The sequence below is a fragment of the Apiospora hydei genome (assembly GCF_038363865.1).
Source record: "Apiospora hydei strain CBS 114990 chromosome Unknown utg000011l_segment0_segment0, whole genome shotgun sequence".
NCBI classification, from domain to species: domain Eukaryota; kingdom Fungi; phylum Ascomycota; class Sordariomycetes; order Amphisphaeriales; family Apiosporaceae; genus Apiospora; species Apiospora hydei.
In genome coordinates, this window is record NW_027117370.1 from 299,230 (window position 1) to 323,586 (window position 24,357).

At 55.2% G+C, this 24,357-nt stretch overlaps 7 protein-coding genes across 7 annotated transcripts; 2 read left to right on the forward strand and 5 right to left on the reverse strand.

Annotated features, from left to right (window-relative positions):
- Positions 1-14: 14 nt before the first annotated feature.
- Positions 15-1,988, reverse strand: PG997_015314 (uncharacterized protein; the record flags this gene model as incomplete). The annotated part of the gene is made up of 4 exons (XM_066819628.1): positions 15-17; positions 143-510; positions 741-957; positions 1,932-1,988. 4 exons carry the CDS (start codon positions 1,986-1,988, stop codon positions 15-17), a joined length of 645 nt encoding a protein of 214 aa, XP_066660513.1.
- A 108-nt stretch (positions 1,989-2,096) lies between these two features.
- On the reverse strand, positions 2,097-3,690 carry PG997_015315 (aminopeptidase-like protein Y; the record flags this gene model as incomplete). The annotated part of the gene is made up of 2 exons (XM_066819629.1): positions 2,097-3,367; positions 3,429-3,690. 2 exons carry the CDS (start codon positions 3,688-3,690, stop codon positions 2,097-2,099), a joined length of 1,533 nt encoding a protein of 510 aa, XP_066660514.1.
- A 992-nt stretch (positions 3,691-4,682) lies between these two features.
- On the reverse strand, positions 4,683-5,594 carry PG997_015316 (uncharacterized protein; the record flags this gene model as incomplete). Its single annotated transcript, XM_066819630.1, has 1 exon — positions 4,683-5,594. One exon carries the CDS (start codon positions 5,592-5,594, stop codon positions 4,683-4,685), a length of 912 nt encoding a protein of 303 aa, XP_066660515.1.
- Positions 5,595-6,769: 1,175 nt separating this feature from the next.
- Positions 6,770-7,891, reverse strand: PG997_015317 (ankyrin; the record flags this gene model as incomplete). Its single annotated transcript, XM_066819631.1, has 3 exons — positions 6,770-7,435; positions 7,497-7,677; positions 7,839-7,891. 3 exons carry the CDS (start codon positions 7,889-7,891, stop codon positions 6,770-6,772), a joined length of 900 nt encoding a protein of 299 aa, XP_066660516.1.
- A 1,308-nt stretch (positions 7,892-9,199) lies between these two features.
- On the reverse strand, positions 9,200-12,752 carry PG997_015318 (DNA repair protein RAD5; the record flags this gene model as incomplete). The annotated part of the gene is made up of 2 exons (XM_066819632.1): positions 9,200-11,106; positions 11,162-12,752. The coding sequence occupies 2 exons, from the start codon at positions 12,750-12,752 to the stop codon at positions 9,200-9,202; spliced, it is 3,498 nt and encodes a 1,165-aa protein (XP_066660517.1).
- Positions 12,753-13,323: 571 nt separating this feature from the next.
- PG997_015319 (uncharacterized protein) lies at positions 13,324-14,327 on the forward strand (the record flags this gene model as incomplete). Its single annotated transcript, XM_066819633.1, is given in 3 exon segments — positions 13,324-13,337; positions 13,372-13,956; positions 13,967-14,327. 3 exon segments carry the CDS (start codon positions 13,324-13,326, stop codon positions 14,325-14,327), a joined length of 960 nt encoding a protein of 319 aa, XP_066660518.1.
- Positions 14,328-21,252: 6,925 nt separating this feature from the next.
- PG997_015320 (arrestin n-terminal domain containing protein) lies at positions 21,253-23,018 on the forward strand (the record flags this gene model as incomplete). Its single annotated transcript, XM_066819634.1, has 2 exons — positions 21,253-21,934; positions 22,006-23,018. The coding sequence occupies 2 exons, from the start codon at positions 21,253-21,255 to the stop codon at positions 23,016-23,018; spliced, it is 1,695 nt and encodes a 564-aa protein (XP_066660519.1).
- Between the last annotated feature and the right edge of the window lie 1,339 nt (positions 23,019-24,357).

A 24,357-nucleotide genomic window follows, 5' to 3' on the forward strand; every position in this document is an offset into this window, starting at 1 on the left:
ATCCTAAGTAACCCTCACTTCGTAAGCACAGCCACAGCAGACCCCTTCCAGTCCCCATCCGCAGTCCTCTCAACCCTAAGCTTCGCCGCCTTCTCCCCTCCCTCCCCTCCTCCTTCTCTTCCTCCCCACTCCAAGAACTAACCGCCAACGGCAACGGCTTATGATAAACCGTATACTTATCCCTGGGCGGGTCCCACGTGATGCTCGTCGGGTACGTGTAGTACTCGCTCCCGTCCTTGCTCCCCGTGGCGGGCGGGTCCCACGACGCCCAGACCGCGGTCTGCGTGTTCAAAAAACTATAACACTGCCGCTCGAACGTCGCGGACGTCCCCGACGACACCGACGCCGTCGTGCACTGGTACCCGGGCGCGCAGCACCACGCCTGCCGGCTCGTCGTCACCTGGCGGTCGGCGTCGTCCGAGGCCGCGACGGTGATGTCATACGTGCAGGCCGTCGTCCAGTCTTGGAGGCAGGCGGTGCCCGGGTAGGCGAGGGTGATGATGTCTTTGTCTTCGGGGTAGACGGGATCGGCGTCTTTTGGGGCGGAAAGGGAGAAGGAATGGGAGTTAGTCATACATCAAAGCTTGGTCAATTCAACGGGAGACCTGCACGCCGTCTCGAAAAACAATAAGAGGAAGAAGAAAGGACGCCGGGAGGAGCATGGATGATGTGATGTGATACGTGCCAAAAAGGGGGCGAAGGGGGGGTAGGGGAGAAACTCCGCCACTAGTACTACTTACTTGCATCCGTCTCGAAGACCTTGAAGAAACTCGGGGGCCGGCACTGCTCCATCTGCGACCGGATCTCGCTGTATCCGCCGGAGGTGGTCGTGAACCCCTTGGTGCAGACGAGGGCGCTGTACGGCTTGGGGTCCTCGCCCACGATGAAGGGGCAGTAGAGCGAGGGCGATTCGCACGCGTCCTGGCCCGGCTGGCCGCTGGCCTCGAAGGGCGTGGTCTGGGGCGGGAGGGGTACGCGGTCCCGTCCCGGGTGAAGGTGGAGGTGGTCAACGACATGGTGATTGATGACGATCTTTTTATGTGGAGAGAGAGAGGCCGAGCTAGGGGGGCAACGAGTTTGGTACGTAGATAGGGGCTAGGTTGGGCTGGCAGGGGACGAGACTGCACGTTTTGACAAGCGGCAGCCGGAACCATACCTTTTTAAGTAGAAAGAAGCCATCGTATCCTCTCGCAGCTCGGCACCGTCCCCGTAGCACAGCTTGTCCCTGTTTGCTTCGAGTCCAGTTGACGTCGTACCGGTAAGGCTTTGCGAGCAAGCAAACAACTCTCCCGTCCCGCCCCCTGAGATTAGAGATCCGGCAAAAGTTCCGACGAGAAGCCAATCGCTGTTCATTCTCGGAAGGCAACCAGTCGTACTGATCTGTTAAGCATAGAAGGGTACACCGTACGCGGCTCCGAAACGCGAACTCATAGACGATGGGAAACGGACAGCTCATCATCTGTCCATCCATCCATCCATCCACGTCATCTCCTACCACACGTGTTGGAAGCGAATAACATGTCGTCTAACCACATGTGTCAGCCCAGAAACGGCCTGCCTTTGTGGCCGGGTCGAGAATACTCCCGCGAGAAAGCACGTTATTGTCGTTCCCGCCAGATTCACGAATGCAACAGCACCGCGTGCATCCGTTGGTGAAACCGCCCTCAGTGGCCACCACAATCATCTCTCCTGATGCCTCCGTAACATACAACGAGGCAGGCAACCGCAGTTATTTGTTCTGCTCTGTAACAGGATAACATCGTCTGTGACCAGGTCACACTCTTGCTCGTCTCTTATGGTGGCCTTGTACATAGGTTCACACGCCTTCATGGGGTATTATTTTTCCCTTGGGCAAAGCCGTTGCAATCATTCGCTGATGGGCACTGTGCATGTAGTGTTGGCTATCTATCAGCAAGCGTACCTCAGTTCACACCGTAACTCGGTGCGGAGGGCACCGTCACTGCTGGTATTATGTAGACGGAAAACATGTTATTTAACCCTCTATTTATCCAATTTATTCCGCATGATAGCATCTACACACATACAATCCCAAACTTATCATCTAGATACCCCTCAGAAGTCGTGGACCCGATAGCTCAAATGAAGAGCTTCTTCCCATGGTACTTAGTCTTCCCCTCATAGTCCTCCGTCGCCGCCGCCACCGCCGTCCTCTCGGGGAACCCCTTGAACGAGACAGCATACGTAGCGACCGAGTGCGCCACCAGCTTCGAGTTGAGCTCCCACGCCGTCATGTTGACGTTGCCGACGTCGTCGCACAGCTGGTGGTAGCACGGGTCGTACCAGTCGCCCGCCTTGCCGCCGTACATCTTCTCCTCCTCTTTAGTCTTGACGCCCTCGGCGCCCGTCGCGATGCCGCCCGCGGGGATGCCCGCGCGGATGAAGCCGTCGTAGTCGCTGCGGCCGTCAAAGGGGATGAAGGAGTAGTTCAGCCCTTGCGACTCGTACCAGTCGACGTACAGGTCCCGCAGCTCCTGCGAGCCCGTGGGGTTCGCCTCGTTGGTCGCGTTGTAGATCTGGTAGGCGAAGTTGGGGCTGCCCAGCATGTCGTAGTCCATGAACAGGCGGATCTTCTGGTTCTCCTCGTCGGACAGCGTGCTGGCGTAGTAGTCCGAGCCCAGAAGGCCTTCCTCCTCGGCAGCCCACCAGGCGAAGCGGACGCAGTTGTTGACGCTGAACTTGGTGAGCTGCGTCGCAATCTCCAGCAGGGTCATGCTGCCGGAGCCGTCGTCGTTGATGCCGGGGCCGGCCGTGACACTGTCACTGTGGCCACCGAGCATGACGCAGTTGTTGGGGTCGCCCTCCGTCGTCTGGGCGACGATGTTATCGGTCAGCGTGGTCTTGACCTCAGCGTCGATGTAGGCGATCGCGTCAACCTTGTCGCCCTTCTCGAGTTTCTTGATGACGGGCGCAGCCTCGGCATCCGAGATGCCGAAGGTGGCGACGTGGTTGTCCGACGGAGTGCCGAGGGTTCCGTGCACCTCGCCCTCCTCGTTGTTGTAGACAATGGCAGCGACGGCGCCCGCGCGGCCGGCGAACTCCGACTTGGTGCCAAAGGAGCATTTGCCCCGCATTACCAGGGCAATGTTGCCCTCGAGGAGGGCAGGGTAGTCCGCAGCATCGCAGCCCTGGTTGGGAACCAAGACGAGGTTGCCGTGGACGGGCTCCTTGTGCTTGGTGGGTGGGGTCAGGGACATGGGCTCCGCGGACTTGGGCACCTCATCACCGATAACCAGGCGGAACTCGGACACGCGTCCGGTCACCGCAGGAAAGGCTTGGTACGAGAGGTTGTAGTAGTCGCCAAACTTGGCAATGGTCGAGTAGATGTAGGCCAGAGTGCCAAGGTGACCTGGAAATAGCGTTAGTGGCCGATATCGGTTGAAGATGGAAGATAAGTAGATGTCACAAACCGTCGCTCCCGATGACTCTTGTAGGGTGGTTGTACTCCTCCTCGCCGAGCTTGGCAATCTCGTAGAGGTTCTTCGCGCGACGGAGCAGGTGCTCGCCCTTGATGCTGTCCTGCAGAGCCTTGGAGCTCACGAGCGGCCGCTTCGACGAATGGCCTGCGGCTATGGGCGAGTCATCCGAGGACATGGGCTGTTGGATGCCATAAGCGGAGGCGGTGCTAAGCAACGCGGCGCTGCAGGCCAGATTGCGCGTGAATCCCACCATGGCGACGAGTGAGTGATATTAGAGCCCCTAAGATGTTCCTCCCGACGACGAATGTTTTAGAATGAATGGGAAAGGAGTGTTTGATTAAAGATGAAGGAGAGATGAATACATCAGACACGAACAACGAATCGATGAACGAATGTTGGCATGCGTCATCTAACAGCCTCGGTTTATCGACTCGTGACCCTTCCTGTCTCAACCCCAGCCACTCCCTGATAGCGCCAGGCCCATTCCAGCCAAGCGCTGTGGGGAGGCCCAAAGATAAGCGATGCAGGAACCCGCCGCGTTATTGAACCAGTTCATGGCGTGCTGTGGGCGCATCTTACAGCGCATCTTACTTGTAGTACAGCGCATCTGCAGTAGCATCGCATTCATTTAATGGATTGAAACATCTACAACTTTACACGAACGTGTCTTGAAACAAATGCACCTGATGAACTGCATGTTTGCAACAGTCTTCCAACTGCAATGCTCTGCATTTGATGCCAACCCCGAAAATAGCGATAGGAGTTGGTGGAGAGCTAGCTGTCTTGTGACCAAAACGCTCAGATCATCAACGGATCCTCGACTTTTGTTGATGCATTGGAAGTCATCCGTATTCTGGCAATGAATGTACACCGCCAACAAGCGTATTGGAAGTATGTACAAGAATGTTATTTTTGATGCTGATAAACGCCCAAAGAGGCAATAAATACCAGCGCGTGCGTGATTCGCCTTCTTCCTCCCGAGCGAAAAAGTAGCAAAAGGTATCTGTAGGCAAATAATCAAGTAAGAATCGTCAAGAACGTCGTCAAGCAGTTAATCAATCATCCACTGAATCCCTCTCTCTCTCCTCCCCAATCAACCCGCAGCCTCACTCTCCCCCAAAAAGCTTCCCCATAACCACCACAACCCGCCCCGTCCTCTTCAAACCCTCCCCCCCGTTTCGTTTCGTCATCTCCCTTTCTTTCTTTCTCCCGTTCGTTTCCCCCCTCCCTTTTCGTGAATGCTCTTTAGAACTTCTTCTCCTCCAAGTACGCCTTCAAATCCGCCCCCTGCTGCTCCTGCAACGCCTGCATCTGCCCCCGCAGCAGCTTGAACGTCTCGGTCGACTTGCCGTCGTAGTACGTCTCCCAGCTGACGAGGCGCGTATACCCCTCGCCCGCGTCCGTGACGACGTTGGGGTGCTCGGACCGGATGAGCTCGTCGGCAACCGACAGATCGGACCGCCACGCGTTCATGAGGTACCCGTTATCCGTCTTCTTCGTCGAGGCCGAGGCCAAGTCAGGAGGGTTTGTGCAATTGCACGGCGTGACGGCGACGCCGCGCATCACCGTGAGCACCTCGGGCCCCGTCGTCACGACGCCCTCGCCGCCCAGGCCGTGGAACGTGAACGTGAGCTCCATGCCCTCGTAGACGGGGCCGAGGCGGGCCGGGTCCGGGTGCACGGCCTCGACGTCGGTCACGTAGCTGTTCCAGTCGCGGTAGCGGCCAAAGTCGAGCAGCGCGTCGTAGACCGCGCGCGGCGCCGCCCGGATCAGCGTCTCGGAGCAGACCATCCAGGCGCGGTCCTTGGTGCCGTAGGTCGGCGTCGGCAGCACCGTCACCGTCTGGTTGCTCTGGCCGCTCATGTTGTTGGGGCAGCGCAGGTTGCCCCAGTGGATGCCGTCCGTGGTGGTGCCGTTCTGGATGCTGGTGGCGTTGCTATAGGAATAGTGCTTGCTGCTGCCGGTGGTGTTGTAGTGGTGGTGGCTGCTGCTGCTGGTAGTGATGGTCGTAGCAGCGTTTTGGGCGTCGGTAGTGGCGCCGTTGCTGTAATGCGGCGGCGCCTCGACGGCGTACAGAGCGACGGGCTTCGCGTCGACGGCGACGGCGGCAAGGGAGAGGAAGCCCGCAAGGGCGGACAAGTTCGACGGCGACAACATCGTGTATAAGGTATTTATTAGTCGGGTATTAGTGGGTAAGTAGTGTGGGCGAGATTTATCACAGGTAAAGATCGGACGGAAAGCAAGAGCAATTCCTAGTGTAAGCGAGTGAGTGAATGAGGTGCCCAAAACCGGTAAGGAATCGACACGATGCCAGATGGGCGGGCGACTATCATGCCTTTATTGGTTTCTAGCCTGGCCGCCCCCCTTCCCCCTTCTTCTTCCTCGATTGAGCGGTGATGGCGGTGCCATGGGGGAGAGGGCAGCGAAGCTCCTTTCGGTCGGTAGCTGCGCATGGGTTCGCCTGCTGGCCCCGTCCCATCCCCTAACCCATGGTCGCGATCATGGGTGTTGCTTCAATTTTAAGTAAGAGTAGGGGTTCGCGGGTGGGAGCGCGGCTCCACAAATGGGCCTCATCTTAAATTGAGAGACATTTTTCCTTTCTTCTTCCTTCGATCTCGAGTCGCTCGGAAATTTGAATAAGGAAAGGGAATCGTCAAATCGCATGGGCCAACCGGATCGGGTCTCGATCAAAAAGCAATATGGCCACACCCCCCAGCCCAAAAGAAATGACAGGCCTTGGCAATTGTGGTGGTATCATCCCGTCCGTCCCTGCCGAGCATCCCGTTCATCGTGTACCGATGCCTTCCCGAAATGAGCAGGGCAGCGACATGCCCAGTAGTTAGCTAGATTGAATCCGGGAGCAAAAGTTTGAATGCGCTGACATTGGTTCTGTTTCATCTCCCATCTAGCCATGGCTGCTAGTACCTACAAGAGAGCCTGCCCGAACATAACCTGGGCTTTGACATATCTGGGGTGGCCGAGATTGGTCCGTCCCCTCCAGATCGTCATCCTTTCTGTCTCTCAACCATAGAAGCGACGCCGGTGTCACATCCAGCTCAAGCTGCGAAAGACCTGACCTTGATGCCGAGTGTCCCAAAATAACCAGATCGCCGCGCTTTTCCCCATACTCATACAAGACTAGACTTGCTCGCGTGTCGAGCTATTCATAGAACCCAGAGCCGGACACGCCAACCAACACCGGCCCAGCAGCCAGCCCTGTGGCTCACCTGATACTGATCCTCCCACAATCTTAAAGGCATCGGACGCTGAGCACATACGCCCTCCCAAATTGGTAATACAACAACGGCTCACGGAGTACCCGCTTCTTGCCATCAATCCACGCGACCGATGCTCTTCATAATCTTGATAAGGTCGTCGATGCGCCCTTCGTACCGCTCCCGCTGCTGCGCGAGCTCTTGCTCGTACTTGGCCTTGACGGCTCTGATCTCGGCGTCGTGCCGCTCCTGTTCCGTCCGGAGCACCTCTTGGAACTCCTCCTCCATCGTATGGATGGTCTTCTGCAGGTCGTGATCAACACCAACGCTGCCGCCGCGGCCGTCGGCTCCATTGTTTGGCCTAGCAGTCGCCATCGCCGCAGCAACGGCAGCATTTCCTCTAGTTCTGCCTTCGTCGGCGCCCCCAGCAGCGTCAGTCCTCTGCCGTTTGGCAGGCGGCGGCCGTCCGCCGACGAGGATGCTGCTGCTGAAATCTGGCTCGCGATCCGAAGATTCTGATTGTGCTTCGTCCTCTGCATGGCCGGTAATATCGGATTCTACAAGCATGAGCAAGCCGTTGGTGTGGTCATGTGACGTCTGCTGCTGCTGGGAAGAAGAGTTTCGTCCAGCAGTGCTCCGCCGGGCCCGCCGCCGGCGCTTGCTGCTCTCTTGTTGTGCAACGTCGTGCTCGTAGTCCTTCTTACTCCGGGGCGGCCCGCACTCAAATCCCTTCTCAATGCAGCGCTCGCACTTTTGCGGCCACTTCCTGCCCAATGGCCGGCACTAGATAGAGACCGGTGAGTTGGAGAAGAATGACCAGCAACAGCGAGAGTACAGAACTTACTGTCTGGTGGTGTCGGCGACACGTATCGCAATTGAGGCGGTTTCGAAAAAGCGCCGAAGCGACGGCAGGCTCTGTCTCGCTCGTAGAACCCCGCGTGGACGCGCCCTCGCCTTTGACTTCGATGGTAGACGCGCTGGTGGCGGGGCGTGGCAGGCGACATTGGATGCCGTGATCTATGCATCTGTCGCACTGGTCATCATCGCGCTTCCATGTACACTGCGAGGTGGGTTAGTTTTGCGCGGCATAGAAATACCGACGGGTTATATATGGATAGTCACGATCAAAGACAAGGAGGCACGCAAGAAAAAGCAAAAAAGCAGAGACATTACCTCTTCGTCGTACGTGCTACACGTGCTACACGTTTTGGCTGCCGCTGTTACTGGAGCAGGCGCCATCTTCAACAGCGGGCTAACCCAGAGCAGAGAGCTCGCTTCAAGGGGGAGGATCCGAGTCAAGTAGCCCACACCAGCAGAGCTCAGGCAGGCACGCAATATGAATGAACAATATTGTATATTGAGAACCGTTGCTCATCCGAATGGGGCGGTTTAGCTAGAGCAAACCTGCAACGGCAATGCTCGGGACGATTGCAACGGTTTGACGCGTCGGTTTGCTCGAGATGCCAGTCAGATCGCGTGTGGAGTTGGTCTGTCTTCCATTGTCTGCATGCGTCGTTGGAGCCGAAAAGTCAATATTGGAATGGTTCTAGGCGCGACCTAAAAAAGCATGAGCCATCCATGATGAACAACAAGGTGCCGAAGGACATGGGCAAAAAAAGCAATCACTGCCCTACAATCTGGCCCAGCAACTGGATCAATGCAATCGGAGAAATAAACCAGAGGAAAAGATGCAATGTGATATCTGACCGGCATATGTAAAGCTTTGGTATAATAGCCCAAGTAAGATGCAGAAGAACATTGAATGAAATGCAAGACAATATAAAAAAAGAGCAGGGAAAAAAGTACCAAACATGCATATGTGTTTGTTGCGATACATGGCAAAAAGCACAGCATATGCTGTTAAATCTGTGACAAGAGGGGGATTCGAACCCCCGCCAGTTTCCTGACTCGAATTGTTACCATCTGATGATGGTCAAGTTTCCACTTGAGTCGAGCGCCTTAGACCGCTCGGCCATCTTGCCTGTTGATTGATGGAAGTTGTGCTGCTTATCCCCACCTAGTACAATGTCAAAGCTCTAGACCGGACTTTCCGTATCCTGAATTCAGTCGTTGAATGGTATCCCCAATTCTGTTTACAGAACAGTCGCAAGCCTTTTCATCATTAGGTGCATTGCCATTGCTGGCTGTCGCAAAAACGCATGCCCAATTGACTGCCAAATACTTCCGTAGATACGATGCTGGGGAAATATGGATTGACACATCTTGAAGCAATGCCCGCCGTATCCATGCCTTAATTCTACAAGATCAACATTAATATGTAAAACGCTATCTAGCTTGCCCGCGTAACAATACATCGCGACGACACACTCCCATGCGAATGCCGCAGTACGAGAGCTCTCCATTATGATCATCAACACATAGCCCGCAAAGTTGGCCAGTACAAACTCCCCCAACTCCATATCCGATGCTGCTTGCAAATGCCCTCGCTCTCCCCGCTTCCGGTGATATGATACACAAACAGCACCATCATGCCCCGACTCTATCTATATACATACATGCATCGATCATTTCTTTGCTTCGTTACTTTTAACTCAACAACTCCTTGATATCCTCAATCCGCGCCAACTTCTTCTCCTCATCCGTCATCATGCCCAAAGACGTCGCAATAAACTTCTTGCGGTCCTGGACCTTCAACATGCGCTCCTCGACGCTGTCCTTGGCGATAAACCGATACACCTTCACCTCGTCGTCCTGACCCATGCGGTGCACGCGGTCAATAGCCTGCGCCTCAACCGCGAAGCTCCACCAGGGGTCCATCATGTAAACGCGCTTCGCCTGCGTCAAGTTCAATCCGACGCCTCCCGCGCGCAAACTAATCAGCAGGATCGTGAACCGGTTCGACGCTCGGAACTCCTCCAGCACCGCGGCACGCGCCTTCTGCGCCATCGTTCCGTCAAGCCGCAGGAAGCGCATATTGGCGCGGGTCAGCGCCGGCTCGATCAGCGACATGAACGACGTGAACTGGCTAAACACGACCGACTTCATCACGGGGTGCTCCTTACGCAGGGCTCGCAGGTGTTTGATCAGCGCCACCACCTTGGATGACGACTCGTTCACCCCCAGCCGCTGGAGACTGATCTTGGGTGTCGAGCTGCCCGCGTTTGGATCGTCATCGTGGCGCACGACCTCGAATAAGTCTCGGAGACTAAGTGGTTCCCGACAATTGAAGCACCTTGGCGTCTGGTGTCGGTCCATCGAGTGCTTGATATAGTCAAGCAAGCACTTCTTACAAGCAGAGTGCCAACAACCAGTGACCGTCTGCTCGATCATGGGCTCCTCCGAACAAACGGGGCACTCGTTGCTAGCCTCGTCCCGAATCTGTTGGAGAACATGTGCTCCAAAAGTGTTCGCGTTCTTTTCCACGTCCGTATTTGCCGTGAACTGTTTGATGAGAGACTGAAGGTCCATATCATCAGACAATCCCGCGGCCGCATCTGCTTGTGCCCCAGCCTCCTCTTCATCGGCCACAATGTCCTGATTGCGCACAAGAAGTGGATGACAACAGGATTGGCGGAGGCGGAGAATCTGAGCAAAGATGGTCGTGTATGCCTTCATGACCGTACCCTTCTCGATATTGTTCGAGAAAGTGCGCTTCGCGCGCGTGAAAATGTGTTCGTAGACGCTACGCTCGGTCTCCGATAGCTCGACATCCACAATCTCAATAGTTTTAGGGGGCAAAGGTACAAGAAGTTTTCCGTCAGGGGTCTTCATATCCTTGGTACGTCGCATCACGAGAGGTTCCAAGACGGTTTGGACCACATCCAGAGCCCGCATGAAGTCCTTCGACTCGAAGGGCACAGTAATGAACGTCCGCCAGAACGAGAAGTTGTTCCACGGTTCTACCCTAAGAAACCGGATAAGACTGAACAGATCTTCCAGGCGGTTGACGATAGGCGTTCCCGTCAGTACCCACCGATGCTCCGCATTCAACTCGTAACAAGCTTTAGACGTCTTCGACTGGCGGTTCTTGATGTTATGCCCCTCGTCGAGAATGACGCGGAAGAAGTTCAAAGAGAACAGGCCAGTGTGAAAGCTCCGGAAGCCTTTCTTGTTGATCTGGGTAAACTCAGAGAGCACCACGCCGTAACTGGTGATGATGACATCAGGGGCCGAAGCGATGTTGGACACCGCGCACATGGACTGCAAATCAGCAACTTTTTCATCGCCATAGTAGACCATTGACTTCAATGTTCCCTCTTTGGACGCAGCCTCTGCCTCGCTTTGCCACTGAGCCAAAAGCGACATCGGTGCGATGACCAAAGTAGTCTTGGGAGCAGCGACGACGTTGCTGGACTTGTTGGACAAGCGTGAGAGTTGATTAACTGAATCGATAGGGTTCGCCGCAGCAATATTGGCTGCTTCTGACTTGTGAGTATGAATCAAGCTCAGCATCTGGATCGTCTTGCCCAGTCCCATTTCATCGGCCAGAATACCTAGCACGCAGTTAGTAGATGCATCACAGCAAAAGGAACAGCGATGGGAACCCACCACCAAGGCAGTGCTGCTCTTGTTCTGGGAACTGTAGAGACATTTCACCGGAGTAGGGATTGACATAGAAACAAGGTTGCCCCTCTACTTGAACAGTGTCCTTGTCGTCGCAGTCTTTGGTCGGCCAAGAATATTCTTCCCATAGCGGATGCATCGAGACTCCCCGATCCTCATTCTTTTGGTCTTTCTCCTTTGAGAGCATCCAGTGTAGAGACTGTTTCTGGTAGGGACGTAGGTCCATGGCAAATGTATCCGCAGGCTCGGCTTCAGGGGTGTTGAAATCAAAGGACTGCGCCTTACGATACAGAGCATCTAGCTGCCCCTGCTCTAGCTCCTCGCCTTCCTCCGCATCGGATGACGGGGGTGAAGAGCCTGGGGGGTTATTTCCGTTTTTGGTGTTGGTGTTAGCTTTCTCCTTCTTTTCATCGGCCTCAGCAGCATCAAGAAGCCCTTGCCGACCGTTTTTCGCTACTTCGTTTGCCCGAGTTGGCGCGAGGTTGATTTCCTTGAACAACTTGACGAGAGAAATCTGCCGCAGCCTAAGATCACGTTCCTGAGTTGTCTCCTTGGACTCGAAAAAGGTCGTTGTCCGGTTTGCTGCCAAGTCGACATTGCCATTCTCGAAAGCAGACTTGATTATATATGCCTTAAGCTGCAGATAGACAGTCTCGTTCGTGCGAAGTCGGTCCGGAGCATAGAAGCATGTGCCCTCGAACTTGCAGACGCCTTGGTCAATCAACGAGGACACCCAGTTGGCCGTCTCTTTGGCTAGTCGTCCAATCTCCATGCCCTTCGCATCTGTAAACCGTACAATCACATCGTTCCGGTCACGGCCAGGCCGGGGCTGCTGCATCTTCTCCCGCGTGATCCGCACGGGATCGCCGAACTTAAGTAAATTTGTTCCACTCCTTGTGGCCCAGCCCTCTGCACCGAATGCACCAATGTATCGCGACTCGGGTATCGATTCCCGTTTTGCAACGCGGGAGAGGTACGGTTGCATGAGATCTAGGGCTCGACGGTTTTCGGCCACTCTCTGCGCTTCTTTCTGCTCTTCCTCGGCTGTAAGGGTGTAGTGAGTCGGCTGCGTGGCGGACTTCAGACGGGCGCGGCCCTGCTCCTCTAAAAGATCTAGCTGGTGCCGGTAGAGGAGCCGTTTCTGCGCTTCGGCTTCTTCGTCGGTTTGAGAAGTCTGCTGCGTGGCGGGTTTTGGTGCCGGCGAGGCTTTCATTAACTTCTTGTACGTTCCATCAAAGTACATGTTCACGGCCTTTTGAATGTCGCCGCGACAGCTGCGACGCAGCACGTCGATGACTTCCGGTTCGACTTTATTGCCAATGAAGCTCTCGAATGTGGCCAGGTCGAAGGCAATTGGAGGATCCTCGCGGGCGGCATTGGGACCATTCGAGGAAGCATCTTGGGCGGGCCTTGCAGGCAGAGGTGGCTGTTGCTGTGGTGGAGGGGCAGCACTGGTTTGTGAGGTCGCGGCGGCGGCGGCGTTGTTGGTGGTGCCTGGGTAGACCAGATCCTCGACAGGATCTGAGAAAAACCGCCGTTTCTTGGTCGGAGGCTCTTCTGAATCTTGCCAGCTCATAGTCGCGCTGAAGACAAGATGCAGGTTTGTTGGTGTCTTTGCCTCGAAAGTCCCGGCTCGCTCCAGGGTAGATGGGTTGGGATCATAGACGCGGAATGCTCCAAGCTATTGACTTTAATTGGAACGCGCTTTCCGTACTTTCCCTTGTCGCGTAGGTCATGTGATCGTGCTTAAGTGGAATTGAGGGAAGCTGCAACCAATTGGCGCTGGTGAATTTCAACAGACCAGCAAAAGTGATATCATGTCGGGATCTCGTTGAGGGCAGCAACCATTGATCCTTCCGAGAAGAGAAAGAGGGACACGCCGCTGCACCACTTTGTAATCTGTGTTTCGGTACCTAATTGATTGGAGGCAATGGGCTTGTGTTGAACAAGATCGACCACCCAAGAGCTCCAAATGTATCGCGTGAGATTAGCGCAGCCGGCCCGGCAATGGCCCAAGGCATTGGGACAGGGCGCATGCTCCAAAAAGATCCTATATCACTAATGCCGAGATTGAAGGTGCCCGGAAATATTGTGTTGATCAAATAAGGTAGGGCCTTTCTATGTTTAGCATACTATACCAGAGAACAATGCTTATACAAATGTAGGAAATCAGACTACGATTCATATCTCATCAGGAATTTCGTCCCCAAGTTCCGCCAGGATGCCTATGATGCGTTGCGCGCCTTCAACCTGGAGCTGGTGCGCCTGCCGGAACTCGTCTCGAACCCGACAATCGGGCAGATGCGCATGCAGTTCTGGCGCGACGCCGTCAACAACACCTTCGCCGGCAAGCCGCCCAAGGAGCCCATCATGATCCTGCTGCACAAAGTCCTCCAGGAGCTCGCCGAGTTCCCCGAGGCCAGTCCGACCTCCATCAAGTTCTGGATGCTGCGCCTCATCAGCACGCGCGAGAAGTACATGGACAACCGCCCCTTTCCCAACCTCGCCGCGCTCGAGGATTACGCCGAGAACACGTACTCGACGCTCATGTACTCGACCCTCGCCGCGCTGCCCATCCAGTCCATGCACGTCGACCACCTGGCCAGCCACATCGGCAAGGCCTGCGGCATCGTGGCCGTCCTGCGCGGGATCCCCTTCCTCGCGGCGCCCGCGCCGCCCGTCAAGTCGCCCTTGGGCACCGACGTGGGCGGCGGGCGCAACCCCGTGCTCCTGCTGCCGCTCGACATCATGGCCGAGGCCGGCCTGAAGGAGGAGGACGTGTACCGGCAGGGGGCCCCAAGCCGAGGGCTTCCAGGACGCCGTCTTCCAGGTCGCCACGCGCGCCAACGACCACCTGATCACGGCGCGGGAGATGCTGAAGAACCTACAGGCCGGCGAGGACCCCGGCCACGAGTACGAACACCGGGCCGAGGCGGAGCACGATCATCAACACGTCATGGAAGCGGAGGCAGAGGGGGACAGCGCCAAGCGGGACATACGGCGAGGCTTCGGGGTCCTGCTTGAGGGCGTACCCGCCAGCGACTACCTGGCCAGACTAGAGGCGTCGAACTTTGACCCGTTCGCGGTACGAAGCGGTGGATGGAAACTACCATGGAGAATCTGGAGAGCCATGAAGACCCAGCAGCTCTAGGCTGACGTATTTGCAATGCTTCTCCGGCTACTAAAATGGCCAGGGGTGAGTTGCCACTGATATCATCAACTCCATGTACGATCACAGATCCTCTGTACACCACAATGTAGAATATAGCGTCACATCCCATACATGCTCGCTAGCTCTTCCCCGATCATCAGATAAGATAGCGACCGGTCTGCATCACACAGACCAGTGTTTGCGATCTGTGATCGCAAGGCACCAGGCAGGCTTGCAGCGCCGCAGAAAGGGCGCTCCCGCAGGCTGGTTCCCTGTTCTGGAAATCGCAACTGTCCGAGGGTGACCCCTGCACAGGATTTTCTTAGATCAGAGAAATTTTGCAGACCGGTGCGATCGCTGCCCCACCGGCACCGCAGCAGCCAAACTGGTCTTCACGATGGCTTCAAAATCCCTCGATTTCTGTGCCTGCGACCATGTACTTCCTTCTTTTTCTTGTCGCTCCATCTCTCGCTCCACACGATGAAACAAGTGTTCAAAAATTGAACAAAAAAAACTTGGAAACTGTGTTTCTCTTTCCCTCCACGCCCGTACCGCCCCCCTGTGGATTCGCCCCCGAAAGGGCCGAACGTCAACCTTCCCAACTCGTCGATTTCTGGTCAAACCTGGCCCTGCCCGCCCGCTCCATTAAGTAATCGGCGCTTCACCTTGAGACCTTGAGGAATGGAAAACTCCACATCCCGAAGCAAAGCGATCAGCGATGGGTAGTTTCCCAAGCGTACCAAGCAATGGCGACATCAGCCTTGTCCGAAGAACGTCTAGAACGTGCCCCTCGGTAGCTTGGGGCGGCTCTGCGGAGTCGTTTCCCTTACCCAAGCCTTACGTGTCAAAGTAAAGGTGTGCGGTGCGGTGCACTGCCAGTTGCTCGCCAGCCCTCCTTTCGACCCACCACCCACACACACACCGTTCGTAAAAGTGCCTGATGGCTGACTGGACGGCCGGCCGGGTCTCCTCCAAAAAAATCATGGTCGCATGTCGAACTCATTGGCTACGAGTGCAGGACCGGCCGTTTCCGATACATGCTTTCTCTCGTAGTACATTGTGATCCTTCAGGAGCGAGGGAGGAGTGGTCGAAACACGCACACATACACGCACGCATTGCAATGCTGCGACCACACTTTCTTCCCGCTGCGGGTCGGAGCATCACACACAAACACATGATGCCGCGTGTCGCAGCTCGCCTTCTGTCTGGCTGGCTGTGTCGTCCCGATCTTCACGAATAGCTTCGCAAGATGCAAGACACCGAATCAGCAACCGCGGTAGCTGCCTCACCTTCTTTTTCTCCTCCCCCACCATAGTGTGTGCACGTCGTATCGTCGCCATCAGCTCCGGTGAGGCGTGTATGTGCTGGACGAATGACGAGAGGGAGATACAGCGCATGGAGTTTCTGTTCCTGAATTCTAGTAAGCGAAAAAACTGGTCGCCTCCGGTCTGGGACCCAATTGGAATCTTCCCGACGAAGAGTTCTGACGGCGAGGAAGGAGCTTGGTCAAGCAATTCCCAGGCTCTCCCAAGGAAAAGCCTGGGAGAAAGGATCGGCCATTAGGTAACAGTTGGATAATAGCTTCATGCGTTTTCCCCTTTGGGAAACCCGATGCGCTCTGAGTGGTTGAGAGCTGTCTCGTGCCAAGCATCACAAGGGAAAAGTATGGGCAGGAGCTGCAACGAGCCCAGGAGAAATCAGGAAAGGATTGTCGAGTTGAAGCAATATTCTGGAGGAAACTCTCCCATATTTTCTCCGTCGAACAGACGTTCGGTGAATAATTCTGGAGTGTCAATAAACAGCACGGATAAATGTACGCGTAAATAGGAATTCGGAGGTGTCGCCAGCTTGGCATCATCTGGGCTGATGCTGCGCACACACCGAAAGTGGCATGACCCCCGACCACCGGCCGACCGACCCAAGTCTGGGGAAGCGAGAATGAGGGCGGCGCAAGGGCGGCAAGGCAAGGCGGGCGGGCAGGCGTTGGGGAAATCTCGGGGAAGCTATCCCCGCGCATGCCACACTCTGCATACAGCCAGCAGCAGCGGTGACCACATCAGCCCATGGAGTCAAGGGAGGAGTCCACCGCCAAGTGCCGCCTATCTGCAAGCAATATATTGGCATGCTGTTGCCAGATGGAGTTCGTCGTCAGTCGATGCGTTGTGGCACTATCACCTAACACCGAGACAGCGACCCCGGCCACCACCGAAAGGGTCATTGCCAAAAATCCGACATGTCGCCAAATATGTCGCCTTTTCGCCCAAAAGAGCAAAGAGTTGGAGATGTGCGCCCGCCAAAAACCCTGGTGTGAGATGGATGGGCAGGGATAAGAGCAGCCCCGCCATGTGCCAGTATGACTGACAGCCCGCCCGTATGGAAGAATAATGCCCGGATAGAGGGAAATACTCTCATTGAACTATGCGAGCTATTATATCATTTTCAAAATACACCGTATCGTCAAGCATGCTATTATGGCACTTGTGAGAGCCCCGATAAATCACAAGACGCTCTCTTGCCAATAAGACAAGTCTGCCGAGCTTCACTGCCTCGCAACTGTAAATGGCGTTCTTGACTTGCTACCGTCCCCCTCAAGTTGGGACCATTCACGAGACTACAGTAGTAGTCGATGGCTGACTGGACTATCATTTAGCGAGGTTGCAAGTATAACCATACTATGCATTCAAGCCTATGTTACAAGCTTTGAGGGGTTCCAGCAGTTCCCGGGCATCGCTTTCACCAACTTGGAAATAATGGCCAGGCTTCCTTCCATCAACCTCTCCGCGGAGAAGCCACGGAAGCCGCCGTCGCCAACGTGATCGCATCACCGGGCACCCGTCTCCTAAAATGATCAACGGCTAGGGGTTCAAAATGCGGCGAAGAATCACACTGCGGGGAAGGGTGCAGCCCAGAGCTTAATGGGCAGATATTAGTGCGAGATCTTTTTTTTCCTATTCTCAGAGATGTCTTGGCCTCGGGCAATTCCCTTCGATGGTGATAGATACGGACGTCAATCTTGTCAATCTTGTCAATTCGGGTTCGGGTTCTAGATGCGATCTACAGGGCAATGATACAAGCGTTTGCTCATCAGTCATCCACAAGGCAAAAACAAGCCAGAGATCAGATGCCAGCTCTGCTGTTAGCCTTGCTGATCGATTTGTCCAGAACTCCAAGTGATCTTCCCCGGCCGGGCTGGAGCTTGCTGGCTTTGGTTTGGAATCGCGGGTTAGACACAGCGAATGGATTGGCCAGAAAACCTGTCACCGGATAAAAAACCCCACGGGAGCTTGTTCCAAGGCGGGAGGGAGTTGGGCTGGTTCAGGCACGCCTGGGCACGCATATGCACACCAGAGGAATGTCCAGAGGTCCGTCCAACGGAATCCGACGATGTTTCTTTCTCTCACCTCCTATCCTGCCCTCTCTCCCTCTCCCGCTCTCGCTTGCCCGGCCTGCTTCATTTCTCTCGGCTGATGAGGTCTTGGGTACCTTTGTCTTCGTTTCTGCCATGGTAATTGGGTTATTACACATTGCATCCAACCCCACTCTCAATCCAAGAAGATCCACGGGTCCTACGACGGCTGTCGTGAAATTTCTGGCACAAAATTCTTCCCACTCCTCCTCTCGCGGTGGATCCCGGCCTAGGGGGGAGGAACCCAGGAAACAAGCACGGCAGGCCATGGCGGGTAAGGTAAGTAAGTCTGGTACATGGCACACACACACACACACACACACACAGCTACAAACCTAGCCTTATGGTGCCACGGGTGCTAGTGAAGAGAGGGACCTTCTTTCCACCAAGCAATTTCGTTTCTCTTACCTACGGAGATGGGTGAAATTTTTCGGACGCACAGCTGACCGTTTGTTTCCCCCTTGGTCAAATTGTTAGCTCTCCATAGAACTGGGCGAGCGTGCAAGAAAAAGGCTCATAATTGGAAAAAAAATGAAGAGTCACCAAACGTTAGTTTCAATTCTCCACTGCGGATTCTAAGTACGTACTTGTAGCTTGGACAGAGGGTCCTACAAGCTTTAGGTAAGTCAAAGTACTACCTCCTAGTTCCATGCCGGTAATATCGAGATTTTCTGTTTGGCTTTTTCTGCAGCAAGCAAGCAGCAGCCTATTATAGCTGCCAAACAGCGAGGCACATATGCCATGTCGTCGTGTTTTGTTTAGTCAATGTTTCGGCGCTGCTGCTTCTCGCGTCGCATAAGCGCAAGCATATAAGGGCCAGTGTGCCGAGTTTCACGTAAGAGAAAACGACATTGCAGTATGCCTGATGCTGGTTCCTGCTTGCTGCTGCTGCTGCGGCTGTGGTCACCTTCTGCTGACTACTGCTGCTGGCGGATGGAGATTCTTCTTGCCCCGAGTCTTCCATTCTGATGCAAAAGCTTGGGCGGCGGTTCCTCCCTCCTATTCTGGTTCATGTTCCCCGGCCGGTGGATTCCTCGCGAGTACGTGTAAGTCGCAGGAAGACTCGGAACTGACTAAGGATGTGTGAAAACAAGGGAGCATCGCGGTCCAGACCGGACCCAGTCAGCGCAACGTCGTCCGTTCACGAGCCCTCGTGGTGCGTGTTCCTGTCTGCATCTCGTACGATCGACCGCTAAACCCGCAACTCTTGGCCAATCCACTCACAGTTCGCCGGGCCAGTCGAGGGCTTGGGGGCTTTGCTGCTTTCTCCTTCTCCAAAACGTGGGTTACATACACATCCATCACACACATATGGGAGGGAGGGAATGCATGGGGGCGCGGGCGGGTTTGGCGGCGCGGAAAGATCTGACATGGAAGCAATCAATCAGTTCAAACCTGATAACCCTAAAATAACCTAGGTGCATTGGATTTCACGGCGGTGATCAACCAACCGCAGATTCAGAGATGCGGTTTCATGCCGCAAAAAGCCAAACGGCTGCGTCTCCAAACGGAGATTGGCGGCCGAGCTAGGTTGTTTCCGGCCTTATGGGGGCTAATTGATTGATGTTCTTTTTTAATAAGTGTCGAAACGAAGCAGGACTCAGCTGGGCTCGGCTCAAGCGCTCGGGCATGTATTCCTTCGCCTGTTGGCCAAAGTATACGGATACATGCCCGCCGCGCCCCTTCAATCCGTAAGCGCCTGGCAGGCTGGGGCCGAAGTATTGCATCGTGAAAAGAATGCAAACATGGACGTCTGCAATGAGACGTAGGGCCGTTGTTCGCCCAATCATTCGCTTAAGGGGAATGTGATGTTTGTTCGAATGCGGTTATTTGCGATCAAGAAGCGCATTGCATCCAGTTTGCGGGAATGCAGTGCAGATCTCGGGCAACCATCAGCCAACGCTCAGCAGTGTTGCACCGATGCGAAGAGCCTACTACCTAGCATTTTCTCATGCATGTCGCAGCACAACAGAAAACATCGTGAAATGGGCAAACGCGAGGGCAATCAACCCTCAGGAGAAAAGCCCCGATGGGCGCGGACGCGCTTTGCTAAGGTTAAGCAGGTCAAGTGACAGGACTCATGACCCAGTTGCATGCAGCGCCGGCAGAGTTATCGACAGTTGGTCGTGTGTTGTGCGGGCATGCTGTGCAAATAGTGGCAGAGTGCAGGCAAAATAGGCATGTACCTACCTTAGGTAGCTAACCTAATCCCATCGTTGTATGTCGTGCTCGTTCGATACGGCGACAGTGAACGTCGTCCTAGTCCTAAGCGACCAGATTACTGCTGGATTAGGCAAGTCCATGGTCGTCAAGGTACCCGACAGCAGGCAGCGAAAGGCCCAGGTAGGTACTGCAGGTACTTCGGCCGTCCACTATTCAGCCACCCCTCTTCTGAGTCTTCTCTCCAGCTCCAGTACTGTTGGTAGTTGGCTTTGGGTGCAGCCGCGGCGCTGACCGCTGGAATTCGTGCAGCGAGGGCGCGCTGCTAGAGGCACGCTGCTGTTGCTTTGGCGTTGGGCCCCCGTAGGCCCCCCCGGAACCCAGCAGACAGAAGAACCCAGAGCGTCCCAGTCCCAGACTCGGACCCCTGGCAGCGGAGGGGCCAAGGTACTTCGCAACCTCGATTTCATGACACATAGTTTACTTGATGGAAAGACTTGTTTGCAGCATGACGCGAGGGAGGACTAAGCTTGCGACAGTCGACGATACATGACTACAGCAGTACTGAAATACATAACGAACCTCATTTCCTCGCCCAACTTTTCCCGTTCGTAAGCCTGGACTTTTATAATACCTAGTGACTCCCTTTTTGCATCACTTCTCCTGCGCAAGAGCATCGTCACCACAGCGTTGACTGCCGTAGCGTCTCTTTTACACTCTTATACCCCTTTGTTAGTCATCCAGACATCCACCCCTCTATACCACCACCATACTACAACACCACTTACACGTCTAGCTGTCATTGGCTGTTTTCGGTATAATACGAACCCATTGAACAAAGACTCCTCAGCCAGCAACCACAACACCATATTTGGGCACACATTGAGTCGACTCGGAGAAAAGAGGCAAAGAGAAAGAGATATTGATTATTTCCACGCCGTACCGGAACATTCAAGTGCATCCTTCCCAATCCTCGTGGCACCCATTGAAGGACAGAGGAGGCAAAACCACCGCCTAGACCCTACCAGCAAAACTCATTTTTCCCTATTGAGTTTTTCGACTACCGCCAATACTTGGCCAAGCGAAACCGGGTATAACCTGTGTGCATCTGTCTGGTGACCAGATCAAGGCACGCAAGTGGCGCTATTCCCCGGATTTCTATTACGCCCCTAGGATTTTCTCTTCCCTCCAGCAAAAAGCGAGAAAACCAGAACGGCCAGTGGTGACGCATTAGCGAACCCCTGTAACCGCCCTACCCCCAAAACCGACGAATCGCAATTCGCGGACGACCGGCTATCGCATCATTCTGACTTGTTTTTTGGCAAGCGGGTCTTTTTTCCCTGATGCCGGCTATAACCATGCCGCACCACCGGGTCACGAGCTTCTTTCGCTCGTCAAATGAAAGCATCAACAACATCAAAGCCTCAGTCCAGCGCCGGAGGAGCCCGAGCTCGCGATCCCCCGCCACCACGCCAAGAGAAGGCACTACCCGCACCATCTCGTATGCATCGTCCATCGAAGACAACCAGCACCACAACCACAGCACCACCACCAGCGCCGCCACCAGCGCTGCCACCACCCCCGCCGCCGAAGACCACACGCACAGCGGGTTCCACGCCAACTTTTGGGCACCAACCCCGGTCAACAAGATGACGGAATCGACCACGGCGCACCACAGCAAGGAGAAGGACCACAAGGACCACCCGCACCACCGCCTCAGCCTGCCGGGCCTGCACTTCGGCGCCTCCAAGCACAGCAAGGAGCACGGCCAGCACCCGAACGCCTCGCTGGATTGGAAGATCGAGTCCCCGCCCGTCGTCCTGCATGGCGACGCCGAGAACAGCACCGGCGCGCTGGTCTCGGGCCAATTGCTGCTGGCCGTCAAGGAAGTCCCCTTTGAGGTCGAGAGCTTCGAGGCGCGGCTGCATATCCATGTCATTCAGAAACGGCCGTATCAGCACCACTGCCCTGAGTGCATCAACCAGAAGACGGAGCTCAAGAACTGGAAGTTCCTCGCGGACCCGGCCGCACTCGATCAACGTAAGCTGACTCAACTATGCAATTCATGCATATGTAAAAATAGAACTGCAATTTTCTGACACATCCCGCAGGCTTACACGAGTTCCCCTTCTCCGTATTATTGGAGGGCCATCTGCCCGCCAGCACCGACAACCCCGTTGTCACTGTGAAGTATGAGTTCACGGCCGAGGTCAAGCCCAAGCACGGGCCGTCGCTCAAGCTGGCCAAGACCATCGACGTGAAGCGGGCGCTGCCCGTGCCCGAGCTGCCCCATCACTCGGTTAGGATCTTCCCTCCCACCAACATTGCCGCCTCGGTGCACTACCCCCAGGTCATCCACCCGATCGGCAGCAACAAGCTGCAGCTCCGCCTCGAGGGCATCGTCAAGACCAACACCGACGTCAACACGGTCGAGTACTGGAAGCTCAAGCGCCTCTCCTGGAAGCTCGAAGAGCACCTCAACACCGTCGCGCCCGCGTGCGCCAAGCACTCGCCCTCGGCCAAGAACCCCGACGCCGCCGCCGCCGCCGCCGAGGACGCGGCCAGCAAGAAGGGCATCAAGCGGTCCGAGTCGCGGACCATCGGCTCGGCCGACCTCAGCACGGGCTGGAAGTCGGACTACTCGCCCAACGGCAGCGTCGAGATGGAGGTCGAGTACCAGTGCAACACGCACTCCAAGTCGGTGTGCGACATGAAGAGCCACGACGGGACCGAGGTGACGCACCAGCTCGTCGTCGAGATGGTCGTGGTGCAGGAGTACGCCCCGATCCACCAGCCCAAGCACGTCACGCCCACGGGCGTCGCCCGCATCCTGCGCATGCACTTCGGCACCACCCTGACCGAGCGCGCCGGGCTCGGCGTCAGCTGGGACAACGAGGCGCCGCCCATCTACAAGGACGTCCCCGCGTCCCCGCCCTCGTACGACCCGCCCTCCTACTTCTACACGATCGGCGAGGAAGGGCCCATCGACGACCCGGGCCTGAACTACGAGACCCTGGACGGCTTCAGCGACAGCGAGGCCGCCCGGACGGCCCGGAGCAGTCTCGAGGCCGCCAGTGGGCGGCAGAGCGCCGCCTCGTCCTCACTACGCCATGCGCTTCAGTGAGACGAGAAAGCAATACCGTGAGAGGGAGAGTGAGGCTCATCACATCTCCCATCATTGCATTAGCAGATTCTGGATTTTCTATTCACCACACAGCGAGGTCATGCTTTTTTGTCTTTTTTAACAACACTATTATACCCCCTCAAGCAACATTTGATTTGAGAATGGTTTTTTATTTTTCAACACAACACCAATAGACGCGAAGGACAGGAAAGGAAGGGAAACGGGTGGGGAAAAAAGTTAGGAGAGGTTCATACAACAAACAGCGTTGCATTACACACGGAGTTTGGGGGAAACAAACTGCTGCCCGTCCCAGACGATCTGGTCGATGGTGCCACACACACATTACAGAAGGAGAACTGGTTTTTTGTTTGTTTTTTTGCGACTGCTTTTTTAATACCTCGGACAACAACATCTGAATGATACAATACTCAGATAATAGCATCAGGCATTCAGCGATGGCCTCAAAGCAGGGCCCTGCTGGAAGCACTCCTATTCAATAATGTTATCAAGGGCTCTTCGTAGTCCATTTGGCTCAACTCACTTCTACATGTTTTCCATCCTCTATCTTGTGACGTGATTCATACTTGACTTGGAGTGGCAGCATACCTACCTACAATCTCTCCCTCATCCAGGGAGATGGAGTGCGCATCCGTGCAATATATGCCCGCGTATATAGCTTTTCGAATATCACGACGATGGCGAGTCTGATTAGACATTTTCTTGTCGAGCCCCAACCGCGTTTGTCAACATCAACAGAGAAGATGCAAGCGTAGCAAACAAGCTCTGAGGACCGTCCGAGCTTGACTCTCGGGAAGAGTAATTGCCATCTCGAGAGTGTCTAGGCTGTCAGGTGTGTCAGGCTTCTTGTACTGTAATGATATCCAAGTTGTCGACGTGGAGCAAAACCTGGGGATATGTAAGTACACGACGCCTCTGCTTCTGCTTACTTCTGACGGAACTGACTCGGGGCCCTCCAGCTCTTGCCATGACAATCGTCCTCGACTATGTGTCAGCGTCTGGGCATCCGTGCATGGTCCCATCGCATGGATTCGAGGGCAGCAGGAGGGAGATCTGTCGTACTTTTACGATTTCATCGCTCCCCGAAGCTTATGGGAGAGAGAGTCCGTACGTTCCGGAGATCCGTGGGGGTGCCAACCCCGCGAAGCCGTTGAGCGAAGGGGCGCGGAGATTAGGCACGGACGAGAGAGCCCAATGTCCGTCCGCGGGAGGTAGCATTGATGCGATGATCTGCGCTTGAAAGCTTAAATGCTGCATGTGTAAGCTGATTGATTGGCTGATGGGGGATGTTTACGCCAACTTCCGGATGCCACCCCCCCTC